The sequence below is a fragment of the Lissotriton helveticus genome, chromosome 5_1 (genome assembly GCF_964261635.1).
Source record: "Lissotriton helveticus chromosome 5_1, aLisHel1.1, whole genome shotgun sequence".
Lineage (NCBI taxonomy): Eukaryota > Metazoa > Chordata > Amphibia > Caudata > Salamandridae > Lissotriton > Lissotriton helveticus.
In genome coordinates, this window is record NC_136065.1 from 65,663,356 (window position 1) to 65,682,127 (window position 18,772).

General features: G+C 50.3%; 1 protein-coding gene across 1 annotated transcript in view; it reads right to left on the minus strand.

Moving 5' to 3' along the window:
* The window catches only part of LOC144752950 (major histocompatibility complex class I-related protein 1-like), a 123,321-nt gene that overhangs the window by 13,460 nt on the left and 91,089 nt on the right, over positions 1-18,772 (minus strand). The window contains exon 3 of the mRNA XM_078640761.1: positions 2,679-2,951. Within this exon, the coding sequence (XP_078496887.1) occupies positions 2,679-2,951 (273 nt within the window). The remainder of the gene's footprint in view (positions 1-2,678; positions 2,952-18,772) is intronic.

Sequence of the window (18,772 nt, forward strand, 5' to 3'; positions counted from 1 at the left end):
ACACCAGGTCGGAAGCGGGCAAGTCGCCCCTTTACAGCCATCTTAGCCTGGGAGCCACCAACCACCCAAACAGAGGTCCGAGCCTTCCTGGGCCTCACCGGCTACTACCGGAGGTTCATCAGGAGTTACGGCAGCCTCGTAGGTCCCCTCACAGAACTAACGTCCAAAAATCAGCCCAAGAAGGTGCAGTGGACCCCAGCCTGCCAAGAGGCGTTCGACGCCCTTAAGAAAGCCATGTGTACTGCCCCCGTGCTACGAGCCCCTGACTACTCACAAGAGTTTGTGGTACAGACTGATGCTTCGGAACACGGCATTGGGGCCGTACTATCCCAACTAAATGAGGAAGGTCTAGACCAGCCTGTAGCCTTCATTTGCCGGAGGATACTCCTCAGAGAGCAGAGGTGGAGCACCATCGTATGAGAAGCGTTCGCAGTAGTCTGGGCCCTAAAGAAGCTACGGCCCTACTTGTTCAGAACCCATTTCCGGGTCCAGACGTATCATCGACCATTGCGGTGGTTGATGCAGATGAGGGTCGAGAACCCCAAACTGCTGCGATGGTCGATCCCCCTCCAGGGGATGGATTTCACTTTAGAGCATTGCCCTGGTACTAACCACGCCAACGCTGACGGCCTCTCCAGGTTCTTCCGCCTCAGCGAAGAGAACCCCCAAGAGGATGGGTAGTTCTCCCCGACTTTCAGCTGGAATTTGAATTTGAATTTTAACGTATTTATGGAGCGCACTTATACCGGGACGGTTTCATGGCGCTAGACAACGGTGAACCAGTGGAATCAGAGTCGGAGGCTAGACTGCTAGGGATCTGGAAAACAGGAAAGTCTTGAGATGTTTGCGGAATTCCACATAGGAATGGGTGGGACGCAGGTTAGACCCGGCCTTGTGGCGTGGTCCTCCCTGACCCGTAGCAACACCCTTCCGAGCTGTACACCACAACAGACCCCCGAGTCCCCCAGCCCAGCCGACCCTTCCCTCCATGTTACACCCACCCATCCCCGGACTTCCCCATCCATGCCTCCATCTTCCCGGCCCGTAGGCCCTGTGTGCCCACTTCCCGGCACCTAAGATGGCCGCCCGATCCAGCGCGGCCTAGGCCGAGAGGCGCCACCCTGGCTAAAGGACAGCGCGCTCCCCTTCAGTGAGAGAGGGAGGAGCAGTTTCTCTCACACCTCGAGAGATGGGTTTCGATCACCCCTCTGGCCACCCTGAGGGCTGGCTCCACGCCTGCTGTGTGTCTGGGACTCCTCCCGAACCTGACATGAATGGATCAAAGGGCCGCATGGCAGGAAACCCCAACAAGCGGCCCCCAGGTGCTAAGACCCCTGCAGACTCCGGAGATCAAAGAGGAGCAGTCCTATAACTGGGGATGCTCCGGGACTATCGGGCAGATTTGACTCTGGAACGATGAGAGCCCTGCTGACGTGGTTGCGGCTCGCTTGGCAGAGAAGGACTTCTGCTGGAACCACCTGAGTCTTGCTGAGTGACTCGCGGCTCCCTTGCAACTTTGGAACATCTAAGCCCTGCTGAGTGACTCGCGGCTCCCCTGCAACTTTGGAACACCTGAGCCCTGCTGAGTGACTCGCGGCTCCCCTGAAGATCGTAAGACCTTCGACATCTTGCTTGAGCCCTGCTGAGTGACTCGCGGCTCCCCTGAAGATCGTAAGACCTCCGACATCTTGCTTGAGCCCTGCTGAGTGACTCGCGGCTCCCTGACTCTCCTGGTCCGGCTTGACCCCAATTCCTTGACGGCTTCCACCTTTTTTATTCTGAGTATGATCACAAAGAGCTTACATTTTATTTCTTCAGAGTCCCCAAAAACTTGTTGTGAACTCCCGGGTCCTATCAAGGCTGGATTACTGCAGTGGGTTGTACCTTAACATGCACCAACAACATCTTAGTAAGCTGCAAGTGCTTCAAAATGCTGCGGCTAGGCTTCTGTCCGGTATCCCTAAATTCACCTCTGTTAAAACTGTGATCCAGAATCTACATTGGCTCCCTGTCAGGAACAGGATCTAGATTGCAGCTTTGTGTACAGCCTTCAAGGCACTACACAACACTGGACCCACCCACCTCAGACCAAGATTCACGTGGTGTGTACCTAATAGAACCCTCTGTTCCTCAGGTGCAAGAACCCCGGTCGGCCCCAGATTTAAAAAATCGAAGTGGAGAGTAAGATGCTTCATCTTTGGTATGGCCAAGGCTTGAACGAGTTGCCTCTCTTCATCCGTTCTGCTCCCAATCTGATCACTTTCAGAAAAAAGTTGAAAACATGGCTTTTTAACAACTAGGCCCCCTTGTGGTGGTTCCCTGTTATTCATTGGAGCCTGCGTCAAGACACCTCTAGGTAACTTTATAACATCACATAACATTAACCTCCCACACACAGCAGTGCCCCCGGTGTTATGCTGCCCCTGGAAACCCCCTTTTATCATCCATGGGGGGGGGAGGAAACACCAGAGAATACGTGCTGGGAGGTGGTGGAGGGGTGCAGAACGTACTTCACTGGAGCATCAAATAAACCACGACCCCTGAGGGGAACACTGCCTCCCCCGCCAGACCCACTCCACCATGAGCTCTGTGCAGTACAGCGCTACCAGTGCCGTTCCACACAAGTGCTTGAGTGCCAGGTGGGGGTAGTAAGCGCTATATAAATACCCATAACCCACCTCTCTGCATACTCTCCTCCCCGAGCTTCAGGTATTTCTTCAGATCCTCGATGCACGTCCCCTCCAGGTAGTCCTTATATCGCTGGGCGTTGCTCCTGTCCGAGTTCCATCGGTCCTGTGTGATCTTGGCCGCATCCGTGGCCGCCGTGTAGGTCAGTCTGTCCTTGTCGAGGCTGATGAAGTCGTGTCCGTCGTAGGCGAATTGTAGAAACCCCCCGGTGGAGCCGTCGTCCCGGAGCTCACAGCCGATCATCCGCTGAACAATATGAAGACCTGTCGGGGGGAGAAGAAGAGGGTCTGAGAAGGGAGAAGAGTACGGGCCCAAGGAGGGAGCAGAGTACGGGCCCAAGGAGGGAGCAAGGGTCCAACACCTACAGGGAGAGAGTGAGGGGAGCCAGAACCCCAAGCAGAGCCTCCTCCCAGAGCTCGGTGGATTAGGAGGAGGGAGATTTGAGGAAGGGGTGAAAGAGTGAGGAGATCATGTGATCATGGAGCAGTGTGATAGTCTGGGGCTGAGGAGGGACACACAAGGAAACCCGCTGGGGAGCAAAGACTGTCTTTGAGGGGGAGCAGCAGAGAGTGATGTAGGTGTCAGACACCAGAGGTGAAATGAGAGGCTGGTCGGAGAGGGGCAGAGTGATTGACCGAGAGCGGGGATAAAATCCATCACCCCTGTCTCCCCTCCGCCCCCCGCAAAGCCGTTCACCCAGAGCTTACAGCCAAACACCACCTGGACCATGGGGAGACCTGGGGGCTTGGGTAAAGAGAAGTTAAAGGAGAGTGAGAGGTGGGGGTCAAGAGTTTGTGAGGGAGCAGAGTAAGGACTGGAGGAGAGAGGATGGATGCGACAGCTCCAGACAGAGAGTGAGGCTAGACCTGAACTCCCCCACTCCGATTGAGCTGTCCCCGTAATGAGGGGAGGAGCTAAAGTGAGATTGGACGACAGTACATAGTATCTGTGGGAGAGTGAACAATCTGTGTGGGGGTGCATTCTACCCCCCACCATCAGGGACATGCAGAAACACTAATTACAGTTTCTGTGCCTCAAAATGTTCAGTGTGACTGCGTCTGTCACTCCGTTTTCCACACACTCGCACCCCCAAACGCTGCCTCCCCTCTGACCTCTCAAACCCCCTCTTCCTGGGTCTCTACATCCCCAAGTCAAGTTCAATTCACAGTCATGCAGCCCTGTGCAGGGGAGTCCCCCCTCCCCGTGCCGTTCCTCCATACCCCTCCCAAACCCCATCACTCACCCCCAGTCTTGATCTGTAATTACCCCTGAGTCACTTACTCCCTGTCTGGTTGCTCCTCCTTGGTGTCACTCACCCCTGGTCTGGTTGCCCCCTCCCCCCAGTGTAAATTGTAAATTGTAATTGTAAATTGATACTTGTATAGCGCACTACTCACCCGCAAGGGTCTCAAGGCGCTTGTACGAATACCGCTGTGGAACCCATCCTGGCTTTCCCTGTGAGGTGTCCCCTGCTGGGCACCCCCAAGGTGGAGGCCAGGCATCCTTAGCGTTGTGGGGGCCGTTGTGGAGATTAAGCAAGCTATTGCCCAGAGTTGCAGAGTGGGACTCCATGACTGGAATAGGCACCGAAGCGAGAATTATCAGGTCCGTGAAATTTTTGAGCCCAAGACCCGCCGAGGCGGGGAATTGAACCCTGGTCCCGGGCTAGACATCTGCATCAGGGTCTGCCGCTCTAACCATTGAGCCACACTTCTCCACAGTGTGCCTTAACCCCGGTCTGGTTGCATCCCCACTCTGTGTCATTTACCCCTAGTATGGTTACCCTCCCCTAGTGTCACTCACGCTCGGTCTGGTTGCCCCTCCCCTGGTGTCACTCACCCCTGGTCTGTTTTCCCCTCCCCTGGTGTCACTCATGCTCGGTCTGGTTGCCCTCCCTTGGTGTCACTCACGCTCGGTCTGGTTTCCCCTCCCCTGGTGTCACTCATGCTTGGTCTGGTTGCCTTCCCCTGGTGTCACTCACCCCTGGTCTGGTTTCCCCTCCCCTGGTGTCACTCACCCCTGGTCTGGTTTCCCCTCCCCTGGTGTCACTCACCCCTGGTCTGGTTTCCCCTCCCCTGGTGTCACTCACGCTCGGTCTGGTTTGCCTCTCCCCCATGTCCGGTGCCCCTGGCAGGGTGGGGGATGTTTTTTGAGTGATGGGGCCATTTTTGTTACTGAGGGACGTTTTTGTAGCAGTGTTATCGGCCCCCTGTACCAAAAGCAGCAGCAGTGCTTCTCAATCAATCAATCAATCAATCAGTCAGTTTGTATAGCGCGCTACTCACCCGGAGGGTCTCAAGGCGCTTGGGGGAGAGGGGTCCGTTACTGCTCGAACATCCAGGTCTTGAGTTGCTTCCTGAAGGAGAGGTGGTGTTGGGTCAGACAGAGGTGGATGGGGAGGGAGTTGCAAGTCTTGGCCGCCAGGTAGGAGAAGGATCTACCTCCCATGGTGGCTCTTCGAATGCGTGGAACGGCGGCGAGGGCGTGGCTGGACGATCGTAGCTGGCGGGTGGGAGTGTAGAAGGTCAGGTGGTTGTTGAGGTACCTGGGGCCCAGGTCGTGGAGGGCCTTGTGTGCGTGGGTGAGGAGTCGGAACGTGATTCTCTTGCTGACGGGGAGCCAGTGCAGGTCTCTCAGGTGTCCGGAGATGTGGCTGTGTCGGGAGATGTCCAGGATGTGTCGTGCGGAGGCGTTTTGGATGCGTTGGAGTCTTGTCTGCAGTTTGGCTGTGGTTCCGGTGTAGAGGGTGTTTCCGTAGTCCAGTCGGCTGGTGACGAGAGCCTGGGTAACCGTCTTCCTGGTTTTGGTGGGGATCCATCGGAAGATCTTTCGGAGCATGCGTAGGATGTTGAAACATGATGATGAGACGGCGTTGACTTGTCTGGTCATAGAGAGGGAGGAGTCCAGGATGAAGCCCAGGTTGCGTGTGTGGTCCGTTGGTTCGGGTGCGCTGCCCAGGGCAGGGGGCCACCAGGAGTCGTCCCAGGCAGAGGGTGATGATCCAAGGATGAGGACTTCCGTCTTGTCTGAGTTCAGTTTCAGACGGCTGTCCATCATCCATTCGGCTACGTCTTTCATCCCTTCGTGTAGGTTGGTTCGGGCGGTGGCTGGGTCGTTGATGAGGGAGAGGATCAGCTGGGTGTCGTCGGCGTAGGAGATGATGTTGAGGTTGTGTTGGCGTGCGATGGCTGCGAGGGGGCTCATGTAGACGTTGAAGAGGGTGGGGCTGAGTGATGATCCTTGTGGTACGCCGCAGATAACTTCGGAGGCCTTGGATCTGAACGGGGGGGCGGACTCTCTGGGTTCTTCCGGCGAGGAATGAGATGATCCACTCTAGTGCCTTCTCTTGGATTCCGATGTTGCTGAGGCGCTGCACTAGGGTGCGGTGGCAGACAGTATCGAACGCTGCGGAGAGGTCCAGGAGGATGAGGGCCGCTGTTTCCCCATTGTCGAGCAGGGCTCGGATGTCGTCAGTGGCTGCGATGAGGGCGGTCTCGGTGCTGTGGTTGGCTCGGAAGCTGAACTGCGAGTGGTCGAGGGATCCGTTTATCTCGAGGAGGTGGCAAGCTGTCTGTTGACGGTCTTCTTGATGACTTTGGCAGGAAACGGGAGGAGCGAGATGGGGCGGTAGTTCTTGAGGTCGGTGGGGTCCGCTGATGGTTTCTTCAGGAGGGCGCTGAGTTTGGCATGCTTCCAGCTTTCCGGGAAGGTGGCGGTGTTGAAGGAGCAGTTGATGATGTCCCGGAGTTGGGTTGCAATAGTCGGCCTTGTTGAAGACGTGGTGGGGGCATGGGTCGGTTGGTGATCTGGATTGGATGGTGTTCATCGTGTGGATGGTGTCTTCAGTGCTGACCGGGGTCCAGGCGCGGAGGGTGGTGGTGGGGGGCATCGGTTCGGTGGTTGGGTGCGTGGTCTGTGCGCCGAAGCTGTTGTGTATGTCTGCGATCTTGCTGTGGAAGAACGAGGCGAGTGAGTTGCAGAGGTCTTGTGAGGGAGTGATGTCGTTGTTTCTGGCGCTGGTGTTGGAGAGCTCTTTGACGATGCTGAAAAGTTCCTTGCTGTTGTGTGTGTTGTTGTCTAGTCGTTCCTTGAAAGCTGTCTTCTTGGTGGTGTGGATCAGCTGGTGGTGTTTGCGGGTGGTGTGCTTGAGGGCGGTCATGTTGTCTGTAGTCGGGTTTTTTCACCAGGCTTTCTCGAGGGTACGGCAGTTCTTCTTGCATTTCTTGAGGTCGTCGTTGAACCAGGAGGCTTTCTTGCTGCCGGGCCTGCTGGGGTGGTTTTTCAGGGGTGCGAGGTCGTCAGCGCAATTGGTGATCCACTGTGTGAGGTTGTTGGCTGCTTGGTTGGGGTCCGTTGAGCTGGTGGGAGGGTTCTGGTTCAGTGATGTGATGAGCTGGTCGGTGATGATCTTGTTCCAGCTCCTGCGGGGAACCTGTTGCGGGTGGTGGTGAGTCGTGGTCCTTCTGAAGCTGAAGTGGACGCAGCTGTGGTCTGTCCAGTGGAGTCCGGTGGAGAGGCTGAAGGAGATGTACTTGCTGGAGGAGAAGACTGGGTCAAGCGTGTGTCCGGCGTAGTGGGTGGGGGTGTTCACCAGTTGCTTGAGTCCGAGGTTGGCGAGGTTGTCCAGCAGGGTGGTGGTGTTGTTGTCGTTGTTGTTCTCCAGGTGGAAGTTGAGGTCCCCTAGGAGGATGTAGTCAGCGGAGGGGAGTAGGTGTGGGCTGATGAAGTCTGCGATGTCTTCGCTGAATTGTGTGCGGGGTCCTGGTGGTCTGTAGATGAGGGTGCCTCGGAGGGTGGTCTTGGGGTCGGTGTGTATCTGGAAGTGAAGATGTTCGGTGCCTGTGAGGGTGTCGTCGGAGTTGGTCGTGATGCGGATGGTGTTCTTGTGGGCGATGGCGATGCCTCCTCCTGTCTGATTGACGCGGTCCCTCTGGGTGATCTTGTATCCGTCCGCGATGGCGATGGCGATGTCGGGCGCTGAGGAGGCGTTCATCCAAGTTTCCGTGAGAAAGGCGACGTCTGGAGAAGTGGTGTCGAGCAGGTTCCATAGTTCCACAGCGTGTCTGTGGACGGAGCTAAGCATGGGCGGATCTAGCGGATCTCGCGTACGCGAATTTGCGGATTTACAGATTTGCAATCCGCGAAGATACGCGAACTCTCACGGATTTGCGGATTTTCCCGTTTTTTGTGTTGGCGAGCGTTCGCGCCGATTTTGGGACAATTTCGCAATTGCGAACTTACTTTTCGGCTCGCAATGGCCGCGACTATGTTGTTTCTACGTCTGGTTTATCATCACAGGTTCACAGCACCCTCTGTTTCACCACTGCCACCCTCTGGGACACCCATGCCACCCTCTGGTACATCCTCACTGCCACCCATTAGGTTTGTTTATCACTGTAGTTTATGGGGGGTGAAAAAAGCAAGCACACCTCCCCTACTTCAACTGCCATGAATTAATTTGGGGTTGATTAATGTGTCAGTTATTTAGAAAGTTCCAGTCTGGCTGGCACCTGCTTCCTTCCTTATCTGTAATTTGCTTTCTGTTGCAGTGAAATTTTTTTTCACAGGACCTTTATGGTCTACTTGTAGCTATTCTATGAGCCTGCTGTTTGGGTCATAGCAGGGTCATAGAATAGTTGCAAACTCTGGAGGGGCCCCTCAGGAAGCACTACAGTGAATGTTACAAATGTTAAGTTTGAACTTTTGCACCTGCTCATTGCTTTCAGTTTAGCAAAAATCGTTTTTTCTGCAATTTCGCGCGTTTTTTGGGTGCGCGAATCCGTGCGAGATCGATTTCGGAAGCCGCGAATGCTTGCGAATACACAAATTTTTTTTTTGCGACGTGTATGTTCGCGTGATTTTGTGCGTGTTCGCGAGGCGCTTGTAGCTATACGTTTGCCAAGTTACCCTAGCGGTCGTACACGGGCGCGGCCATCTTGTTTGCGTGACGTAATTCCGTTTCCGGCCGCTATGTGTAATCTCGCAAAGTGTGCTGCTCGCTAGTACAATTTCGCACGTGCTCGCGAGGAAAATCTCGCGCGAACTTACCCACGCGGTCGTGAACGGGCGCGGCCATCTTGTTTCTCATTCATTGCTATGATTCTGGGCATGCTTTCTGTATCCTCTCTGAATCTCTGCCATCCTTTGCTTGTTTGAAGTTTATTTAATCTATTTTACTTATTATCTATCCCTCTATTTTTCTAGCTGTATATTTTTGTGTTTTCTGCTACTTTTAGTTACTTTTAAACTACTTTTTTAAACTCTTTTCTTTTCTTCTTCACTATTCTATTTCTTCTTTATCATTTAACTTTATTTCTGCCCAGACCATGGTAAAGGGAGCCGGGAAGCACCCTGAGAAGGGGAAGGGTCCCGCACCCCGTGCCCGGCTCCCGTGCAGGCGTTTGAGGGGGGAGCAAGTGGTGCCACGGGAGATCTTTAGCGCGGAGGAGGTGGCCGCACTCATCTTCCACGTCCAGCGCCGCCTCCCCAAGACGATCCTGGGAGGCGGCAAGATCGCAACTGGCTATGGCATCCGGGAGCGCCGGAAGCGGTGGGAGAAGGTGTGCCGGGCCATGTATAAGCTCTCTGGGGTCCGGCGCACATATAACCAGGCCACCCACCGCTGGACAGATGTCATGGACCGGGAACGGGACTTGCTGGACGCGCTCGGCGTAGAGGTCCCCGGGCTTGGTGAGTAGTAGTAGCTATTCATCACTACTCTGTTTTATCCGGCTCTGTTATTTGCAAATCTTTGTTCTTTACCAAGAGCAATAAAGCTGCCGATTACATTGTAGGTAAATTATATTTCAAAATCTTCTATGCATTTCAGGTGCACTGCTCTCCTTCTCAGTAGCCTTGCTTGCTACTATGCTTATTTGTTTTGTAAATTGTGTTCATTTCATTGGCCTGAGAAATTATGTATGAGTGTAGTGTAAAGATAAGAACTGCGTAATGCTAGACACTAAGGGTCATATTTTCAATTACCGGCGCATCCCTGCAAAGTAGCAGGGATGCGGCAGTAATTGTGTGCCATGCCACCACCACCCATTGGCCCAAAACGTCACAGAAGCCTTACGCATCTGTGCCGTAAAGGCGGCGCATTGCTGGAGTTGCGTGCCAACGATGGCGCAGCTCCAGCAATGCTCTGGGGTACCCTATCTCCCCAATGCTGCATCAAGCCGTACGTCGGCTTCAAGCGCGCAGGGTTTGACTCATGCATCATTGTCTTAAAAGTGACTGATTGACATCTTGTAGATTTCCCTCAGCCACTTTTAGGATTCGTTCCTGCGCAGGTACGCCCTCCCTTGCGCCGGAACGCCCCCTGATGGCGCAGGGCTTTACAACGTGATGCATCGCCCATAATTTTTTTTTTTTAATATATACGCCGCACCAACACCATGGCGAGTCTTTTGTTCTGCCGCTGCGTCACAAAAGTCACGCAACAATGGAGGAAAATGAGCCGCAAGGGACTTCTAAATCAGCCCCAACAGACTGAAGTCCAGTCCTTCCTTTAGACACATGGCTATAAGAAGAAATAGTGGTGGTGGTGGGTGGATTGATAGTTTGAGTATTCACTGATCTGCAAGCAGGATGGACTTTGTCTGTCACTTCGCGTGCTGCGGACTGCTGCCTGCAGTGCCAGGCCTAGGCAAACCTCTTTAGTAGTCTGTTTATTGAGTTACATAGGAACTTTCTAAGTCAACGGTCCGCAAATCAGGCAATACGAATAACGTGGTATACCACATGAGATAGATCCCGTGGAATAGTTGTCTATCTATTTGCTATTTCTCCAAAATATTTTGTTATTGTTCTTTTGAAATGGTTGATTTGGTTGACAAATCTCATCTATGTTTTCTGGTCTTTCTTTCTTTCATGTTGTACATCAGCTCCCCCCAAGGGCAAGAGGACACAGGAGGAGGAGGGTGCTGTTCAGGAGGATGCAGGCCAGGATCGGGCAGGCGAGGGCTCCTTTGCTGGCCCCAGTAAGTTTTAATTGTAATAAAGAGTACCTATTTTTTCCTAGCGTTCCTCATTCGATTTTTTCTAAATCGTCTTTGATCTTCTTGTAGACTGGATATAAATTCTTATCCTGGCTCGAATATGACTCCCTGTGGTATTACTAGATTATTGTTATTAGTCTGTCTGTGTAGCTAACTAAGATTGGACATTTGGCAATTCCATTGGACTCCCATTCTATTCAGCAATAGCTCTATGCACTGTCTCCTTACTGACTAGATAGTGTGGCAGAGTCATTTAGCTCCCGAAGTCACCGATGATTGATCCCCAATGATCTCTAGATTATCGTACGCAGGACAAGAGTACGGAGTCACAGCACAGTCAAGAAGTGTCAGAGGCACTCATGCTTGCAAAAATTCCAAAACCTTTAGCTCATCCACTCTAGTCTGGAGGACCAAAAACCACAGAGTCTATTTAAGTTTAAAAGCTTTATTAAAAGTAAACACATTTATTAAAATCTACTTTGTCATAAAACTATTTAACTGAAAACGGAAAAGTGCTTAGTGCTGACGATTAATTGGACACATTTCTTGTGGTCGAGCCGAGCTCTCACCTGGTTTGAACTTGATCCTGGTCGTGTTCTTAGGAGTCAAGCTTCTGTCTGTTAGGAGAAAAAGTGGTGCGTGTTAAAAATAAAAAGCAAGCATTCATCAGTTGTGCATAAAAGTGCAGCAAGACAACAGCCTTCCCTGGAAAAAGGGACATTTTTACTTTAGAGTAGACAGTCACAAATTATTACATTGTATTCTGTTTTTTTAACATTTCTTTATTACTCCTAGACCAAATATTATATAGTAGTGAGTGGTGTATTCTAACATTCTTAAATGTACTTTGTAGGTGTAACATCTGGTGACGGGGCCAGCGCGGAGGTGGCGGTGTTGGGCGAGGACTCGGAGGACTCTGGGGAGGAGGCGGTGCAAGAGCCGGCGGACGGTCCTGTGGGGGTTCGCACGGTGGTGGCGGGAACAGGTAAGCTATATATTCCTTACTTATTGAGATTGAAGACTGCATAGTGTGCTTTCTGCACGGGTGTATTACAAATCAACCAGGTAGTAGCCTCCTCGAAATGTACTTCGACTTAGCTGTGAAGTTTTTGGTGAGAAGAATCCCAATAAGTTCTTAGACGAACGTGATGGATGGGATGAACGAAAAGCGAAAGAAGGGTGTAAGTAAGTGGGACGCGAAATTGTATGATGGCTGGCAAAGAAGAACGATATGTGTTTGCTTGGCCCCCGAGGTGGCTGGGAAGGAAAGAATATGGTATGGTGCATGGCTGGGTCAATGATGAAGCAAGGATGGGTGGAAGGACATCAGCCTGGGTGGGTGAAACAGAAACTGTATGTGTGCGTATACTTTGAATGAATGGATGCCTGGAGCATGGTATTCTCTGACTCTTAGATAGCACATGTGTATCTAGAGAGAGTAGATGGTCGATGGATGAACTAAGTGTTACCTTGAAGAGCATGTACCACCGCACCCGCACGTCCGTTCCAGTGTAGGGAAGGCAAGGAAAAGAAATTGTAAATGTGTCCAATACTACCATGAATAGTAGCAGTACTTTGTATTGCAACTGCAAGCACAGCATATATCTGGTTATTACGGTGGACACTCCATACCTCTCTTAATAACTTTAGTTTAGTTGTAGTACGTCATTCATGTGTGGGTGTATCACTGTTCACTCAATATTAAGCAAAGCACCTAAAGTCATCCCATATGTCATCAAATACGTCCCATGTGAAGTGATAGATAATCAAATTATTTAGCTTCTTCATTTTCCTTTTCTAGTACTCATTTGCACTGTAGGGTGAAAGGTAAATTAATTAAGCAGTAGCCCTTGTAACAGAGTATTCTCAGTGCCACCCGTAATAGAAAAGTAATAGCTTCACCACCCGCATGTACTGGACGGGTACAGTAACGCAAGTCTGTCTCACTCATCATGGTGTGCAACTGTTTTTCTCGGGTGCAAGTTCACTGTGCTGCCATTCTGCCGGCTTGCATAAGATAACGTACCAATTTTCCTAAACAAGAGAGAAGAAGAAGAATAAGACTGGTGTACTGTCATAGTCGACTGTAATGGAAGTCCATAGTGGTCGTAGAATTTGTTCATTAAACTACCACTAATGTTAGAGCAAGGATGCAGAAGTGGGAGGTTACATAGATACTGTCCTCAATAGTTATGTACTGTGCTTTCAATTTGCTACTTGTACTGTGACCCAACTTTCGGCTCAATCACTTTGTGTTATTAATGCTAAGGAGCATTGGTTACAGACTATGTCTTTCTTTCTTCATATAGTTGCTCCTTCCAAATCATCATCACGGAGGGAGCAGGCTCGAATGGCCCGGCAACGGAGGCTGGATGCCACTGTCGCCGAATATCGGCGGCTGGTGGCCCTGGAGGAGGAGGAGGACACGCAGTCGACCGGTGCAACAACAACATCCTCGACTGGGACAGCTGCATCCTCCTCCGTGACCCCACGGGACGCCAGCATGCGCAGTGCTACAGCGGGACCGAGCCGGGCTAACAAAGCCAACCGCCACCGCCAAGCAACAGAAAGACCAGCTGCCCCCCACAGGAGCTGCAAGGCACGCCAACGCCGCCTAGGAGTCCGAATGTCCTACCTGGAGCAGGAGGTCCAGAACTATAAGAACTTGGTGGAGGGCCTCCGCTTCGAGCTTGCCACCCTCCGCAAGGAGTATGATGCCCATGCCGCAAAATGCACCAGCACCCTCCAGTAGTGGAGTGTCCCTTGCCCTTTTTTTATAGACTTTTGGGGGGTGGGATTTGGGAGTTGGGATCGTTTTGGGACTTTTCAAAGGCAATCGTTGGGGTTAGGGTGGGTCTTGAGGGAGATTATTTTGTTAGGGCTACATAAATATACATTTTTAAACTTTATCTGACCATACCTGTTTTTTACTGCTTTTCAGTCTGGTGGGTGGGGGACGGGGGTGTAACAGTAAGTTTGTTTTCCTGAACAGTCGTAGGACTTTAGTAGTACTACCGTCAATCTCTCGTCTAGTCCTAAATAATACTCCATTATACTACCTCCCACCAAACGCTTATCTTACCTGTAATTTGTGTTAGAAATTAGGGCTAGGCCCAGGGCTGGCTCCACGTGAAAAGGGGATTAACGTTGGCAATCCAGGGCGGGTGAAATTTCCTCATTGCGGTGGTACTAGTGGTGTGACACAGTGGCAGTTGCATGCCTATGGAAAAAAAGAAAACGAAACCTGGTTTGTCCTTACTGTAGCATTAGAACGGTTACGGTACGATCGAGAATATAGCAGGTGACAGTACACTAGAACAGTGCCATAATGTAGCCTAACAAATGGTAAAGTATTTGCTTGCAAGTATAAGTAGTACTTGCGTTGAATTTATTTGACATTGGCTCCTACTACTAGAAGATATAGTACTGAAGCTGAGTAAGTCTAGAAGATATCCTCGTATTCCTTCACCAGCCTGTTGCTATGACCTTATCCTCCCCAGCAAGTGTGTAGAATTATTGATGTCATTTTAGTCAGACATCAAGCAAAACAACACAGCCCGGGGGAAGAGGGTTAGGGTTTGGAAAATGGATGGGAATGGGGGTTTCTTTTTGGGTAGGTTTTGTTGAGAGAAGAAAAAAAAAGCACAGCCTGGACAAACAATAATTGAAGATAAAGAAATATTTGGGTACAAACTAAAGCTAAGCACATGCAGTCACACTCATAGAAGAAAACAATGGATACTGTATCTGTATTCTGTATGTTGTTGGAGTTGTCCTGTTGAATTTGGTAAGTAAGTTGCATGCAGCAAACAATTCCTCTTATTAGCGGCACTCCTCCATTCCAGCTGACGCTTCGTCCATCAATGTTGGTGACCACTGACAGAAGACACCCTGTCCACTGCCTGCCTGGCGGATGTTGACTGAAACCCGGCCTGTAATTATTGAACGGAAAACAGGAAGTGCTATTACAATACCACTGATAAATAAATAAAAGGTATGCACGCTGTGTGGTGCAAAAAGTCACACTTTGATTTCCCTAATAGACAGTAGAATATTTTTGAAATTGCGTGCTCTGTCTGAGTCACCTTTTTAAGGATAAATAAGTATGGCCAAAATATTATAGCGGATCTTTCCCCTCAAGGTAGGTGTACTGTAAACTGTGTTTTAGAACAAAATTTGACCTTCCCAGCAATGCTCCCACCAAGACCCTTACTAAAGCCAGTCGCAAAAATGTAGAAGACCCCCAATCAGATCTCCAAAAACGATGCCTAGCAGAAAAATGGAGACAAAACGTACTTTGAAAGTAACAGTAGGCCCAAATACAGACCGTGGATTGTATTCAAACCACTTGCAAGCAAGCAAAAGTATCCATAGCCAGCATCGCTCCAACAGTGCTCTAAAACCCCAGAACTGCGTTGCAATAGAACACCCCGAAACACATGCAATCCTGCTGCTAGGGCTAACCCTAACGAACCCTAACTTACAAAAAGTGCCAAAACTGGTGTTTCCTTATGGATTTTCTATCCGGTATTAGACCTTCCCAGGAATACCCCAGGCAAGACCCGGGCCGCCAACCCACCCGCAAAAAACCAGGCGACAACACCCCCAAACAGCGAAAAAGCTAAATCTCATACTTACAATATCTCTCGGCCTTCGGTCCAAAGTAACGCGCTGTGCAGCTAGGTCATCATCAATCATCATAACTCCTGTTTTCCACCACGGATTTCCTGAAAAGCAAATGCAATCAAGATTAGACTGTCGCAGCAGTGCTCCCAGACCCCAAAACTCACCCACAAACACCCGGAACCCTGCCAAAGAGCACCTCAAAGGCAAGCAAGTCAGCAAAAACGGCAAGAAATTTCCACCTCATATTTGGTCCAAAACACTTTTATCCATTATTAGAGCTTCACAGCAATGGGCCCAAATCCGTCAACTCACCCGCAAAGAAGTAGAACACCCCCACAAGTGCTGAGTCTTTCTTCATTGGGCGTAATCCAGCACTCTGCTTTGAGGGAAATCGCAGTCTGGAGGAGGAGGATAGAGGAGCATGTTCTTCAGAACTTGTGAACCTGAGGAATGTAAACTGCGGCACCTTCAAATCAATAAGCAAACAAGTGAAGACAGTTCTGCTGATGGTCTTGTTTTTGGGATTAGGTGATTAAAGTTTGAATTAAATTAACTGTGCAAAACAAAGAAAGAGAGACACACAGGAATAAAAGTGAATAAGGACGAAAAAGAAAGTTATTGATTCATTGTCTCATTTTCAGGGCTCGGTGTCAGGGAATAAGAAGAAGATTTTGTCATCATACTCTGCGAATTCAGGCAGGATGAGGTCAGTGCCACCGAACAGAGAACAAATCCCCTCATCTACGTTGCCGTCCTCCTCGTCTTCATGCGGCGTGCTTTCTCGTACTTTGTAATCTGGTGGTATGAGGTGCTGATTCATCTTGATCATTGTCAGCCGCTCCACATTTTTGGGCGAGAGCCGGCTCCGTTTGGGAGTTACAATGCCACCAGCAGCACTGAAAACACGTTCAGAAGACACACTTGCGAGTGGGCAAGACAAATAGTTTATAGCCAGGTTGGAGAGCTGTGGCCACAATTGTTTTTTGCCATGCCAATACTGCAATGGCTCATCATTAAGAAAGACCTCTGTTGAGTCATTCAGATAGTCCTGCACCATCGACTCAAGGTCATCAACGGTTCCTCCACTTTGCTTACTTTTTGCCGTGCCTGTGACATTTTTTCGAGAACCATACCCCATCAAACTTAGCCAATCCTCCTCCGCAGCCACTGTTAGTGTTGTCATTGTGTGTGGTGCAGATGATCCACTTGCCGGTGTCTTTAACGGCTGAGAGGTCACTTGTGCCCCAGCCACAGGTGCAGAAGTGGATTCTTGTGACTGGGGATGGCCTGCTGATGCTGATGTACTGTCTTCTCCTTCAATAACCTGCCGTTCTTTTTGAAACCTCTTGGCTGACCAGGCTAACCAATGTTTGTACTTTTGAACATCTGCATCAGCAAAAGGAAAGAATGCTTCGCCTGCCAGCGCCTTTTTGTAGCGTGGATCCAGAATAGTAGCACAAATGTAATGCTGTTCTGACTTGATCTTTTGAAGACGTTCATCACCACGTAGTCGCTCTAATAATTTCTCAGACAAAATAAAATGGTCTTTTTTTTTTCATCTTTTTCAAATTCAGAAGACACCGCCATCAGTTGGTGCTCCAGCATGCACAACAATGGGATAGCTTTTCCCAAATTACAGTCCTCCTGGCTGACTGCACGAGTGAAGAACTCAATAGGACGAAGCATGTCTGTCAGGCTTTTAACTATGTCCCATTGCGCCGCACCCATCCGCATGTCCTCCTTCTGAGATGTACCCTCTGTGAAGAAATAGTGATCGAGTACCGTATACTGCTCATACAGACGCTCAAGCATGTAGAAGGTTGAGTTCCAATGTGTTGCCACCTCCTGGATGAGTGCTTTCACTGGTATTCGACTTTGAAGTAGCAGCCTCCTCAGATGCTTCCGGGCCTTAAAAGAATGGCTGAAATGGTTGCACATTTTGCGGCAGGTGGCCATTACCGCGAACGCTGCACTGTCTCTATCACTCAAGAATTTTTGAACTACCAGGTTGATACAGTGCGCCAAACACGGCACTCTAAAATAGCGACCCAGCGCCATGGCCTTAACTACATTGGCGCCATTATCCGTGGAAACATAACCAATCTGGCGTTTTTTTGGGGATAGCATTTTCAAGACCTTTTTGTCAAACTCCTCCAAAATGTTTTCGGATGTGTGACTTTTCTCCAAGCCAAACATGGCTAGTGTTGCATGTTTCCGAGCAGCTTTGAAAACTTTGTCCGGGTCAACACCTGCGTTTAGCTTTGCTTTAACACCTGAAAAAGAGACCCAGTGTGCAGTGATGCACATGTAATCAGCGCCTGCGCCACTGGTCCACATGTCTGTTGTCAGATGTATTGTGTGAACAGCACTCTTCTGCAAAGCTGCCCCAATCGCCTCCAGCACATCTTCATGTAGTGCTGGAACCGCAACTCTGGCAAAATAGAACCGGCTAGGAACCTTCCATTTAGGGCAGAGCGTTGCCACTAATTCTAGAAAACCTACCGCTTCTACAAAAGAAAAAGGGAGAAGGTCCACAGCTAGCATTTTAGCCAGCTTAGTGTTATACAGACGCGTCAGTGGGTGGTTGCGTTCATATGGCACGTCTGAAGTAAGCATTGTTCTAATGTTGCCCTGGACCAAGCATTTACGGGCTGATAATGACTTCGTTGACCCAATTTTGCTCGCTGGTGAACTTTTGTGCGTTGGTGTCTCACTCGCTCCAACACTCTTAGTGTGCCTCACATCGGGTGTGCTGCTGACAGGGGTACTGGGTGTAAGGGAAGTGTTTGACACGTCTTCTTCCTCCTCGTCATCATCAGATGCAACATCAACGTTTCCTTGAATTCGGCCTTTCTTGATCGCATCTAGGTGCGCAAACCATTGGACAGTGTGCTGTCTCCTAAGATGACCTCTCTGGCCTCCGGTACCATAGTTGGTACCTGGCTTACCACGACTAACTGCAAGCTTACAAAGGGTACAAATGGCAAACTTTGGATTTTTTTGACAAACAGTAAAGAAGTCCCAAACTGGGAACTTGAAGTGTCTGTGGGACCTGGAGGAGGCGGCGATACTGGTGGTGGTGGTCATGAAGCTAATGCCAGATGAAGTGGAGGATCTGGATTGCCCAACTTTTGTACGTTGTGCACTTTCACCGCCACTAATTAAGGTCGAGGTGGATGGAGGTCTCTTCTTCCCAGAAAGAAATATGGAAGCGGGACGAGTTGGTGTACTACTTAACTCCAATGATTGTGGTGTTTCCACTGCCTCCTCATCGACAACATCATCATCATCACGCTCAGCAGCTCTTCGGGCTAGGGTCAAAATGTCTGTTTGCTGCATGCCCGCTGGGGCTGCAGTGACCTTTATGATGACTGGGTCGTCGTTGGCAGAGTCTTCATCAGCAGCAGTATCCGCCACTTCTTGTTGAGCCTCATCACACTCCATAACTCTGAGACTTT